The sequence below is a fragment of the Opisthocomus hoazin genome, chromosome 6 (genome assembly GCF_030867145.1).
Source record: "Opisthocomus hoazin isolate bOpiHoa1 chromosome 6, bOpiHoa1.hap1, whole genome shotgun sequence".
NCBI classification, from domain to species: domain Eukaryota; kingdom Metazoa; phylum Chordata; class Aves; order Opisthocomiformes; family Opisthocomidae; genus Opisthocomus; species Opisthocomus hoazin.
Window position 1 is genome coordinate 35078268 of NC_134419.1, and position 12660 is coordinate 35090927.

Here is a 12660-nt window from a genome sequence, read left to right on the forward strand (position 1 = left end):
TTTTGCTCCCTCCATGTAGGAGGGGGTCTCCCTCCTTTTATTCTGGTTCTCCTCTGCAATGATTTGATTTCTTCCTGCTTTTTCTTTTCCTTCTCATCCTCCTTCCCAGGGAGGGCTTTGAAGTTGTCAGCTTTGGGCTAATGCCTAATCCTAAGGGGGAATCAGGAAGAACGTCAGTCGTAGTTAGATATGAAGGAAAGATATGAACAGGATAGGCACGCGATGCTTTCCTCTGATCATCTCCAAGCACTTGGCTGCCTTCGGTAAGGGACTCCCAGAGCTGGCTGTGCTGCTGATGTAAGTAGGAGCATCAACTTCACTGGTTTTCCTTGAGTGCATGCAAGTCTTCTCATCTACAGCTCTTCTGATGAGGAGTTCTGCAGGTTGCTATCTACTACTCTTTTTTTTTTTAAGAGTGTGATTTGAAGCCTTCTCTGTTGCTGTTCTAAATGCTTTGCAATCCATTCTTTAGTCCTGTAAATGAAGTGCCTGTAAAATCCCAACTGAACAGCGCAGCAGTTGCTCGCAGTAGCAATGGTGATGGTTTTACTTTGATGTTTACGTGTCCAGCCTGAGCCCATCCTTAGCTACCGTTCTGCCCAGTGACAGCAGCTCCAGGTTTTTCAAACATTCCTGACAATCGTCTGAATTAAACAGCCAAGGGAGGAGCCTCTTCTCGCGCAGAGGCCTGGAGGCTGCACTTCAGCGATACAGTAAATCAATCGCTGGAGCTGCTGGTGCTGGACCAAAACCTCTAAAGCCTCATGATACCAAACACGGATCCAGTGTAAACTTGTTCTGTGGATTCAGAAAACACTGCCAGCTTCAATTTGTGTTAGCAGACTTTATGCCAGACTAGGAGTAATCTATACTCCATCAGCTAACATAAATCTGGAATAAAAGTCATAGTGTGGGTTTTGAGTAATTTACCAGGAATGTGATGATGTGCCTAAACCTAAACTATCGCTGCCCAGATCTGGCGTTGCCATGGGCCCATGGTCACGGCTGAGCTGGGCTGCCATGCCGCCTCTTCCTTCCCTCCTGCCGCTCTCTGCCTTGGCAGAGTGAAATGTTTCACAAGTTTAACAATGAAAAAGCTCTTAAGAGCTAGGCATTTCAATTAATTAAAAAGAACTCCAAACCCCTGAGATTCTGGCACACTACTAGAAAACCAATTCTCTGGGCTGTTGCGAGCTAATACTTTAGTTGCTTTTCACTGCTGCCTGTCTGCAAAGGGATCTGGACAGATAACCTAGAGAAGTTAGTATTTTTTTGTTTGTTTGCTTTGGCTCTTCTATAAATTTGTTTTGAACCTGCTGAAGGGCTGAGCTGGATTTTCTGGATTTTTTCCTCTTTCAAGGCTGGATCAGCGAAACAGGTAGTGCTGTCCCACCCCAGTAAACTGGGTGGTAGTGCAGTGCCGGTGCTGGGAGCTCGGCTCTTCTCTTCGCTTAAGTAAGGCCGGAGATGAAAAGCACTGTAATAAAAGGCACTTACAATCTCTAATAAACTTATAAACTTATTACCCAATTGCAGGATTTCTCATTGCATAGCTGCTGCTTTGGAATCTGCCTTACTTCACGTGTAGTCACCTTCCGCTCATGAAAGCTCACACTGCGTCATCCCCTTTGCAAAATCCCTCTTGAAGATGAAGGCCAAAAGCCGTGGCATTCCCTGTAGTGCCTTAAACACAGGCAGTAAATACCCTGTCACCCCCTCCTTGGGACCCCTTACTGGTGATCTCTGTGAGTGCTCCTGGGTGTTTGGGGTTCCCTGTGGCCTGCTGGCATGTCTCCAGGCTCTTAGTATTACTGCGGGGCTATGACTGTGTCTCTTTGGAGACTCTCGAAGTACCTGCTCCATGTGAACAGGAGCCCTGGATCGTAGCGGACCCAGCTGCAGTCCTCTTTGACAGTGGAAATTCAGAACAAACCTAAAAAGAGAGATCAGACGTTCGGCCCTGTCGCTGCTGGCTGCTGCGGGGTTTTGGGGTGTTGAATGGAGGGCTGGAGGCAGTTTTTAGCCCAAAGATTGCCCAAGAGGCTGACGAGGTGCTTTTGTCCGGGGCAGCCTGACGGAGCCAGTTCTGCTCCTGGCATTCCTGGGCTCCACCTCTTCGGGTGGGAGAAGAGCTGCTTGGCTTCCAAAACCGCGCCGCCAGCCTGCGCCGCGCAGCCTCTGCGGGCGTGTTTGCTGCCCGTGCCTTGGCGGGGAGGGTGCGTGAGCCCATGTCCGAGCCGGAGCGCTGCGTCCTGCTCGGTGTTGGCCATCCCCCCGCTCCGGTCGCCGGCCAGGAGCCATCACTGCCTGTGCCGCGGGGCACGTGGCCACTCTGCCTTGCTTCATTCCCCCTTGCCCGTCTGATGCCGAGTTAATTAATTGATTAGTGGCACCCGTGTTCTCTTGAACACCAGAGACACCTTTTCTAAGGGCCTCGTGTTAGTCTGTCCTTTCCCTAGTCTGCAGCGGTGTGAGCCAAAAATCTAATAATCCATATATTTGTTAATATGTTGCTTGGGAATCAGTAATTATTTGGGAATTAATGACATTTGACAATTATTGATAAAGATGGTTTTTAAGAATTCTGTTTTTTAAACTGGAAAATCACATTAAACTGGGAAAAAACATAATTTTAAAATGCGTTACGCTTTTGCCTGACTGTGGCAGAGAGACCAAATCATATTTCTGTGCCACCGTGGAGCGTATTGTCCAGCGAGCCCTGTAAAATTCACGATCTGAATAAAAACTCGGTTACTGTTTTTAAGCACACAACAAAAATATGGTTCTGGCCTAGGAAGAGATCTGTGTAGCTCGTGCCCTGCTGGTTTAGTGTGATCGAGACTAGTTAACGCTCAGCCCGCTGACAACGCCTGCATGCTCCGTGCTGTGGGTTCCTCTGGGTGAACGGTAGGTTGGAGAGCTTCCGTAAAACTGCGAGGAGGCCTGGGGCCAGGCAGCCGCGGTGTGCGCTGCGCAGCCCGCGCCAGCCCCCGTCCCCAGCACAGGGCATGGCCGCGTCCTCGCCTTCCTTCCCCTCGGCGGAGAGGGAGGTACCCAGCAGGTCCCGCTGTCAGCTTGGCCTCCGTCAAGCCGCTCGGCTCCGCGTAACTTCACGTAAGGAGGTTGCACCGCAGCGCAGTAAGCGAGGAGACCGGTGGGAAGTAGGCAGAGATGGTCCTGTGGGTCCTAGGAAGAGTTTGTGAATGAGGTTGCACTGAGGGGTGGAGGGTGTTGGTTAACCAGAAGGCGAAAAACTCTTAACGAACCAAACTAACGTCGTTCTTTAAGGACGTTCTGCCATGTGCTTGCTGGAATATTCCTGTAATTGCATAAACGTGGGATCTGCAGATCCTGTGCGTTCTGTAGTGGTGAAGCATGTGTTAAGTGCAGTTAAAGTTAATATAGTTTTATTTAATATCCATTACAGTCACAAGCGTTTGACATACTCATGTGGAGAGAAAAAAGACAAATTCTTATGGTGCAGAATTCTTTTGTAGCAAACCAGATTTTGGAATGCTTTAAGAACTTTGAATTTTTTCCAACTTTTGCTGGACAAATGAGATAAAATTTAAGGTGTGATGGTGGCAGCTTCATCCTTGGTATTTTATATTTGAACAGGCTTTCTATTGTGTCTTTATGTCTATTACGCTATTGAAATAATTGAAATTGGAATGACTGAAATATTAATTATATGACTGAAATATTAATTGTATTAATATGGGGGCCTGATGACAGTCATCTCACCAGATCCGTAACATAAGATCAAGTGGTTTCCAGTCACTGTAGAAAATTTTACAGGTTTCTTTAATAGACAGATTGCTTAAAACATTAGTCATTTGTAATGTGAAAATGATTGATCCTAATTACTGTCCGTTATGTGTTTCACTTCATGATTCATAATGTAATTTAGAGATGGAATTCTATAGCAATTACTTAAGCAGGAGATAAATCAAACGAGAAAAAGTTCTTGACTCCTTGCTTCCTACCTCTCAGACATTTCTGAACTGTTTAAAAATAACAGTTTAGATGCCAGCTCTGCTTTTGTTGTTGCGTATCTGTCTTCAGCCCCCAGAGATTGGGTGGATGCTGTAAATCTCACAAAAAGATTATGATGACTATTTTGTGACTGACCTTTGTAACTCATCTAGCTGTAAGCCGCTAATTCCAGGACCCCTGTTAGTTCCCTTGGTGTCAGTGCTGAAACTCCGAGTTTTGTTTTTCAGTGTAGAGGTGGGGGTTTAGAAACACTTGTACTTAATAGTCAGCTCATATTCGTTTTTTCCTGAGCAATGCTGACAGAGTCTGGTCCCTCGGTCCCGGAGCGCTCTCCATGCCGCCGCGCGTGGAGCTCTGATGCTGGGAGAAGCGTGACGCGGAGCTGCGCACGCGTTGAGGTGCGTGCCGTAACTGGAGTGCCGGGAGGAGAGGACTGCGGGATCGTACCGGGCAGTCACTGTCTTGTGGCAGTCAACGTGTCCTTTGGCAAACCTTCCCAGCTTCACCGGCATGTAAAAGGCGAGATGCGCTGCAGGCAGCTAGCCTGCAGATGGTGGGGGAGTCGTGCGAGAGTGCTTGCGCAAAGAGTAGCCCGGAGCCGCGCGGAGCTGTGCAGGACCTTCGCTTCCTTCAGCAGTGTCATGAGGAAGACGTACCAGTTCTTACACGCTGCTGCTTTCAAAAAGCCCGTGGTTGGTGTTTGAAGTGGGCTGCTAAAAGAAAAGAGCAATTCCACCACTGTTTTCTCGACATACATAATTCTCTTGTTTTGATTACACTCACAAAACATCACCTTTTGACCCATAAACCATTTCATCGAGATGCTTCCTTTTAAAATCGAAATACAGATAGCAGCAGTGATCAAGCTGCTTTTCACTTGCGTTTTCAGATTAGTTTTTTTGAGAAACATAGCTGGCAAAATCAAGTAGCAAAAACACAAACAGGAGTAAGTACATGCATACGCAAGGATACACGCTCTCTCGGTTTTATCTGCGTTTGACAACTTCAGTGTTTTGAAATAAGTGAAATTAATACCGGTATGTTACATGCCAGATTGTTGGGAGCTAGTTTTTGGTCCCCAACCACTAACGAGGAGTAAGATTTTGATTAATACAGTGTAGCTTATAGCAATATCTTAATCAGAGCACACAGCCTTCCAGTATTTTTCCTCTTTATCGGAAGAAGGAAGTTATAAAAAAAATAGATTTTCATTTTCTTAATTGAAAAGAGCACAAAATAAACTTTCAAACATGAAAGGGCAGATGATTAACTCTGCCTCGGGTTAGAAAAGATAATAAAGATGGGGAATGAGGGGGCGGCTTGGCATTACTGAGTTACGAAGACTGATTTTTCTAAGTTTAGTTGTTCCGTGCCTTGGGTTTAGTTTCTGTTTCGACACGGGTTTGGAGCCTGCATGATAGGAAGTTAGTAATGGCAGCTGGGTGCCGGCTGTGCGGTGGCGCGGGGTTTCCACGTGCTCTGGGATTTGGGGTACAGATAGGAAACCACTCACTCTTTGTGTTTGAAAGGAAGAGTCAGTTTTGTAGCTTACAGTTCAGTAATACATAGGCTGATCACAGAATAGCGTGAAAAATAGCATGGAAAGGGAAGCGTTGATGTTTTGCCCAGAACACTGTTTAGCACCAGTGTTTTGGTTAAAAACCGAGCTTTTGTAGACAATTTCAGTCTCTTGGCAGGGCAAGTCTGTCGGGTGTGTTGCCAGAGCAGTGCTCGATGTCCAGGCTTAATGGATGGGATCTTGTCACTTGGATTTCAGCAGATATTTTGCTGTTTGGTTTCAAGGGGCCTTGGTTCCCTGCGTTCTGGCACAATTTTGTGTAGTGATTCCAGGAAGCTAATGCATGCAGTAAAAGTTGGCAGTTGGTTACGTCTGCCAGTGAGAAAACAGATTCAAAAAGCACCGGAGGGTTGATCCCCCTGTTCCCCTGACTTTAAGTAAGAGACAAGATCAGACATAAATTCTTAGGAGCTAATAAAGATTGCTATTTAAAGGCTTTCCACTCCGGTCCCCAACTTTAAACAGCTGCTTGTTCATTGCACGGGTAGCAGTCTGACCTGCCAAATCGTAGCAATTAGCAAAGCCCGCAGATACGGAGCACATTGTAAGACTCCCGAGGAAGTTCTGCGGAGTGTAGTAGCGGTCCAGGGAAGCGCTCACGCAGTGAAATCTGTGAATCGCGAAGTCTACTGACATAAAAATTTTGGATTGAAGGAGCCTGAGTCCAGCAGAAGATTTGTTTCCTGTCCTTGAAGTTTCCCTAGCTAGAGGAATGCTTAATTCAAAGCATGACCCTTGTGTGTTCTTGTGCATCTCCAGACGTATTTGAAGTACTTTGTGAGTAAGTTCAGTATCATTTATGTTTGGCATTAGAAGGTGCGTCAGGTCTGGCTGGTGTTCCCCACTGGAATGACCAGGAGGCCAAACATTTGGAGTTTTGGCTCTGTTCTGCCCTGGTACAGATACAGAACCTCCTGTGGGCTTGCAGAAAGCCTTTGGTTGGTTGGGTGGTTGGCTGTTGGTTTTTTTTTTCCCGAAAGTTGATTGATTCTGATTTGAAAGTATCAAGCTTCTTTGTTTTGCTCTTTTGCTCCTTCTCCCAGCTGAAATAACCATGTGGTTCCGGGCCTCAGCGATCTCACTGAGAAAGTATTACTGAAATTCATGAGACTCTAAAAGTACCTGGCTTTATTGAAAGAAGTGTCTTTAGCCTTAAAGTGTGTACAAGGAGGAATGTTCAGACCTGTTTCACCTAGTAATAGGTTTTGATCTCTTTTGAAAAGAAAGCTTTGGCAGAAGGATTCTTGTTCATGGTGGGTATGGCATTGGCCTAGAATCGTTTCACGAAAGCCGAGGACAAACTTTGAAGAGAGGATACTGGAAAGATGGGTGAGGTTTACTGCAGCGGAGCAGGTGGCTGTTTATGATCACCAAAACCACAGAAGCAACTTGCCATGCCTTCCTGTGAAGCATCTGAGCAAGGTTTTAAGAGAAATCTGCAAGGGACTACACCAGCCTTGGCCCAGTTTGGCAGAAAAATAAAATCTCATTGGACAGAAAGAAATTACATGCTTTAACTGGTTGGAAAGGTGGGATTCTTAGGGCTGCCAACAACGCGTTCTTTGCTCTCGGGAATGGCTATTATTAGACACCTCAGAGGAGTTTTGTCAACGCATGTCTTTCTTCTGCTGATAATTCTGGTGAGCTACAGCTGGCATGTGGTTCTGTATTTTCAGTTAGTGTTCTGCACAATTGTTATTCCAAATTAATGTGTTGGTAAGCTTCTGTGGTGACCTCCCTAGAGTTCTGGTGACTGCAGTGGCTTCAGGTTTGAACAGCGATCCTTGCGCTGTGTTTGGCAGTACCTGGGTGGCCGGGCTGATTTCCTTCGTGGTCGCCAAACCAGCAAAGGTGAAAGAGGATCCAAAGCTGTGTAGTACTGTAGAATACTTACTGCTGTGACACAAGCTGAAGTAGTTAAAGGCTAGGAAGAGAGGAAGGGGTAAAAGCTTTTAAAATTAGTTACCACTGCCTGGTAGAAGCATACATATTTCCAATAAACCTGAATCAGTCCCAGTGCCATTCTGTTTGTTCAAGGCTTTTCTTCTCCCCTCTTAAAAGCATAATGTCTGCTTCTTTCTGGGAGATTAATATCATTGTATCATTCACGTCATTTTATTTATGTAATTTGTATAGTTGAATATTTTTCTGTCATAGACCGTGAGGTAACCTGTGGTTTCACATAATTGTATTGATTATTACAACCCAAGCTTGAGTTCCGACTCACTTCAGTATCTGTTTTGCTCTGCAGTTGACACTCCAGATCCTTATGTGGAGTTGTTCATTCCATCTGCCCCTGACTGCAGGAAGAGAACGAAACATTTCAATAACGATGTGAATCCCGTCTGGAACGAGACCTTTGAGTTCATTTTGGACCCCAACCAAGAGAATGTTCTCGAGGTAAATCACATGGCTGAGCTGCATCTGTGAAACGGACGTTGTACAATGTCTGGAAGGTTAAAATAGTAGTATCTTGTGGCATCTGTTGTCTCAAAATTACAACTTCTTTTTTAAACATTGTAGGCTGGTTTTGCCTTTAGGCATGATGCTAAGGAGGAGGTGTTATATAAATTGTATTATTCAAAGAGTAGCCTGGAGACTCATTGTAAGATCTGCCTCCGAGTTCTCTCTCGCACTGCTCTGAAGGGCTGGTAGCTTATTGTTCATCACATCAGCCATAAATTATTTTCTCCCTGCTTCCTACACTGATTCAGCTATTATGGACAGTGAATAGGTGGAGGTAAAGTCAAGTCTCTGCCTGTTCCCTGCTTCTCCCAGAGGAGACAGAAAGCAGCAGTATGGTTCTGCTGTCTCTGTGCTTGGAGCCGAGGGCTGAGTAGCCCACCCAGTGATGTGCATCATACGCGACCTGCACAGGAGACAACCATACGAGGGAATTCACGACAACTTCATCACAGCCTTCAGAAAGCAGGTCACCCAAGGTAGCTGCCACCAGCTGGTCAGGTGCAGCCGTCACCTGAGTTGATTCTTACTACGCGTTTTGGTCAGAGACATGCAAACTGGCCGCGGGAAACTTGAGAAAAGTTTGAAATCTCTAACTTAGTTCTTGCTCTGTAATAACGAGACAGGCAAATAAATACCAGGAATTAGAAAGAGGGATGGAGTTATTCTGCTTTCTTTGTGAGAAAGCATTTGTGGAAATAGGAAGAATAAAAGAAGAACTTGGGTTCATAAACCTGCCTTTGTTGCAGTATGGGAAAGAAAAATTGTTTCAGTTTCGCCTGATAAAGCCTTTGTGGATTCTAACAGAATTCCTGGGGCAGACAGTTTTACCTGTCTGTTTGCAGATCCTGTGCTTTTTTGGAAGATCTGCAGGAGCTACAGCTGGCTGAATAGTTGATGTGATCTATAGTAGTTCTCATGATCTCCGAAAGATGAGTGGAACGGCAAACTGAGGAGTAGCAAATAGTAGTTAAAATATAGTCCCTTGCTTTTACTGGGGTTGTATAAAGACTGGGTCAGATTCTGCTTGTAGTTACACTTAGGCCACTTCGCTAGTAATGTATGAATTGGAGTACAAAACTTGGTTCACGGATTTTTAAAGGACGAATTACTGAAGTCACAAACAGCAGTGGCCAGTGGCTTACCTGCTGCCTGCTTGGGAACAGTACCACCTCTTCTGCTCTGTGTCTGTATGCATTCTGATGTGAAGAAGCTGAGGTGCTGGCAAGCCATTAATTTCTTACTGTTACGTGATCTTAGATATTTTAGACCACGTGGAAGCCTGGGTCATTCGCTTGCTTCTGTGACTAGCTCATTTCCCACCAGGGTGAGAACCCCCAGTTACTGCAACATCTTTTGTAATTTGCTACAACTGCTGTTTGTGTTCTGCCGTTGTTGTACGCGCACGCAGTGCCCGGCAGAGCCTTTGGATTCTGCATGGCGTGCAGCCTCCGAATTCAGGTCCCTGAAACCACCTCCCCACCCAAAACCTCCTTCTGAATTCCCAAGCTCCTGCAGACTCCATATTCCTCTCAGCTCCTCCGATTATTTTATTCTAAATCTTTATCCCACGTGCAGTTTTCACTCTGAAATGTAACAAGCTCTCCAAGATCCCATTAAGTAGTTTTTGCTATTGCTGTTGGCTTTAAAAGACAGCCCTCAAAGACTGCAGCAATGGGCATAAAGTTCTCCAAGGAAGCAGAAGATCGTAGATGCCATTAAAATAGGGAATTCTGTCCTAAAACATGGTTCATCGTTTCAAAGGATTGCTTGCAGCACAAGATGAAGAAGATTCTTTGTAGCTGAGAAGAGGCTGAGCATAGATGTAGCAACCGGTTATTCAAGTGATTGTATCTTGATTCCGTTTGTTTTATGCATAAGATATGATCCAAGCCACAGACATATGATATTTTAGAAGATACAGTTCCACAAAGTGGGAAAAAATTGTAAGCCAAGTGAGTTTGGAGAACTCATTTAATAGAAACCATGTAAGTGGTAACTGGAAATTCTTTCTGAATATCTTATTTGAGAAGGCTGTCACTGAGAAAAAAGACTGCTAGGTGTAGACCCAGATGGATTAGAGCAAAAGCATTGAACAGTGTTCTGCGGTATCCACATCCGTCTTTGGATAGTATCACGTTTTGAAAAGGTATGTGCTCTGACATGGAGAATATGAGAAGAGACTTGAAGATCTGGCTGGCCACAGGGGAAAGCTTTGTGTAATTTGGAGCGCTGCACAGTTTGCCAAGTCATTGGTCTGTAGATACAAAGCTAGCATATAGGGATTCTAGCTTCACTGAAAAAGCTACTGTAAGGTTTTTGGCATATCGCATTTAAAACTATGTAAGTTTCTCCCCAGAGAAGTTTTACCACCTGGAAATGTGAAGTAACCGGGTATTTTATACATATAATTTGAAGTTATGTCTGCTTAGAAGGATGGCGAGATGTACTGACAGAAAGGTTCTCGGATAAAAACCCTTTTGTCAATGACACTGTTGTACTCCTGCAGTTGAGTGTCTTGAAGATGCCACCTGCAGTAGACGTGAGCTGGTCTTCTTTTAAAAGAACGTGTCTGTTGGCACTGGGCATTGCCTGGGTTGGGTTAGGCCTATTCCTTTATTTTTCTTTGTTTTTTACTTTAGGCATAGCAGGGTGGAATTAAAAAAGGGATTTATTGAAGTAGAATTGAGTACCCCCGTGTCTTTTCTAGGTTACTTTGATGGATGCCAACTACGTTATGGATGAGACTCTTGGCACGTCCGCATTTCCTATATCTTCTCTGAAACTGGGAGAGAAGAAGGAGGTCCAGTTAACGTTCAATGAGGTAAGTTGCAACGTTCAGAGCTTTGCCTTTGTGGGCGCAGCTGTGCACATGATGGGAAGTTCTGAAGAGAGCGACTTAACTGAGACACCTAAACTGTTGTGTAGACCAGGGCGTACCACGTTTCAGTCCTTGATCAGGTGCCTGGATTTTGTCTGTGCCACATTTCTGGTTAGATAAAGCTTCTTCATGAATCGGTAGAGGACGGTGCTTGTAAAGGCAAAGTGATGTGTCGTAGGGACTCTCACTGAGCCTGATGTTACTTGAGTATTCCCTCAGTCATTTTGTTGAAGCAGAAGAAAAACATTTGGCCTGCTCTTGATACTCATCAGAAGTACATGTTCCTAGCTGAAAGGAAATCCCAGACCATTTCAGATCCCATCAGTCTTCCTCAGTACTGTGTATACTGTGTATGTGTGTGTCTTTTAATATGGAGCTAAATTTTGAACTCAAGAAGGGGTTAGAACGCGTCGTGGAGGGGGTAAGAGTGGCAGCCTTTCAGTCAGGGGGCACGGGAGGGGATATCTCACATGAGGGCTGTTCTCTGCATACCCTGTTCTGAAGCTCGTTTTCTGAGCATTCGCTGCCGTCCATGGTTAAACACAGAGTGCTGGCCTAAGGGCTCTGCGTTTATCTGCTCGCAGTCCTGCTGAGAGGATTAAAAAACGCAGTGCCCCTGCATTTCGTAGTGTCCCTTCTGAGAGACTCCTCTTTAAAGGTCTAGTTTCAATCTTTCGCCTGCTAAACCAGTTTCTGCACCCCTTGGTGCAATTTGGCGTAATGGTCTGCGTTAGCACGAGCGGTTATGCAGAGTTTGCTGGGCAGTAGATTGCCTCTGCTGCGGAGGCCTGTGGCTTCTGGGAAGCTGACAGGAATTCTTTTATTGCTGTGTGTTTCACTTTCAATAAGCGGCGTGTTGTAACACAGCCCTAGTTACCATACAATGATGCGTTAATGCAAACACTCTCAAAAAAGAGGCAAGTCCCAATGGGATTATTTGCTTTAAACATGAATATGAAACAGATGGAGTCAGTTTAACAGGGGCTGTCTGCCTGCACGGTCACTCCTGGAAATTGTTGTTAAATCTCTGGGTAATTAAGCTTGTTCTGCATGTATTAAAATACCCTCATTTATTAGAGTAACGTATCAGAGGCCATTCTGAACATAATTCTGCACTTGTAATTTTATCCATCGCATCTGTCTATCTTCATATGTATACATTGTATACATATGCTATATGTATAAATACTGTTTGCATTTCTGTTTTGGGCTATGGTTTATTACGTGATCAGAGGTCTTGATTTGTGACTTCTCTGCTGTTTTCTGTGTGATTTAACTTTAAAACTGTAGTTACAGCAAATAGCTGTTTAAGGCCTGTTTATTGGAAGTCAGAGTTTGATATGCAAGATTTAGCATTTAATTAGGCGTAGCCTTAGGGCAGTTGAAATTTTGGTAACCTCCTCTCCTTATTTTTCTTTTTTTTTTTAATGTACTGCATTTTTTTGAAGTTTCTGCATATTTATTTCACTAAGTGCTTCAGCAGCTCTTGGGCTGCTGGAATGTGTACTGAGTGCTGCTGCCTGGTTCTGCCAGGCACGAGGTGAGGTAGCGAGAAAGAGCTGATAGTCCTTTGGCAATAAATTTTGAAGACGCAGTTAACAAAGCTCATGCCAATAACATAAGGCCTTGCCACATCACAGGTGTGCTTTAACTTCTCATCAGCACGCATCAAAGATTGGTAGAGAACATAGGGAAAAAAAACCAGTCAAAAAAAGCCAAGTACAGTCCGCAATGTCTGAGT

The 12660-nt window shown here is 44.8% G+C and overlaps 1 protein-coding gene across 3 annotated transcripts in view; it reads left to right on the plus strand.

Annotated features, from left to right (window-relative positions):
* PLA2G4A (phospholipase A2 group IVA) overlaps positions 1–12660 on the plus strand; it is a 75460-nt gene that overhangs the window by 27490 nt on the left and 35310 nt on the right. For all 3 annotated transcript variants that reach the window (XM_075422731.1, XM_075422732.1, XM_075422733.1), the window contains exons 5-6: positions 7827–7975; positions 10749–10862. In XM_075422731.1, the coding sequence (XP_075278846.1) occupies positions 7827–7975; positions 10749–10862 (263 nt within the window). The remainder of the gene's footprint in view (positions 1–7826; positions 7976–10748; positions 10863–12660) is intronic.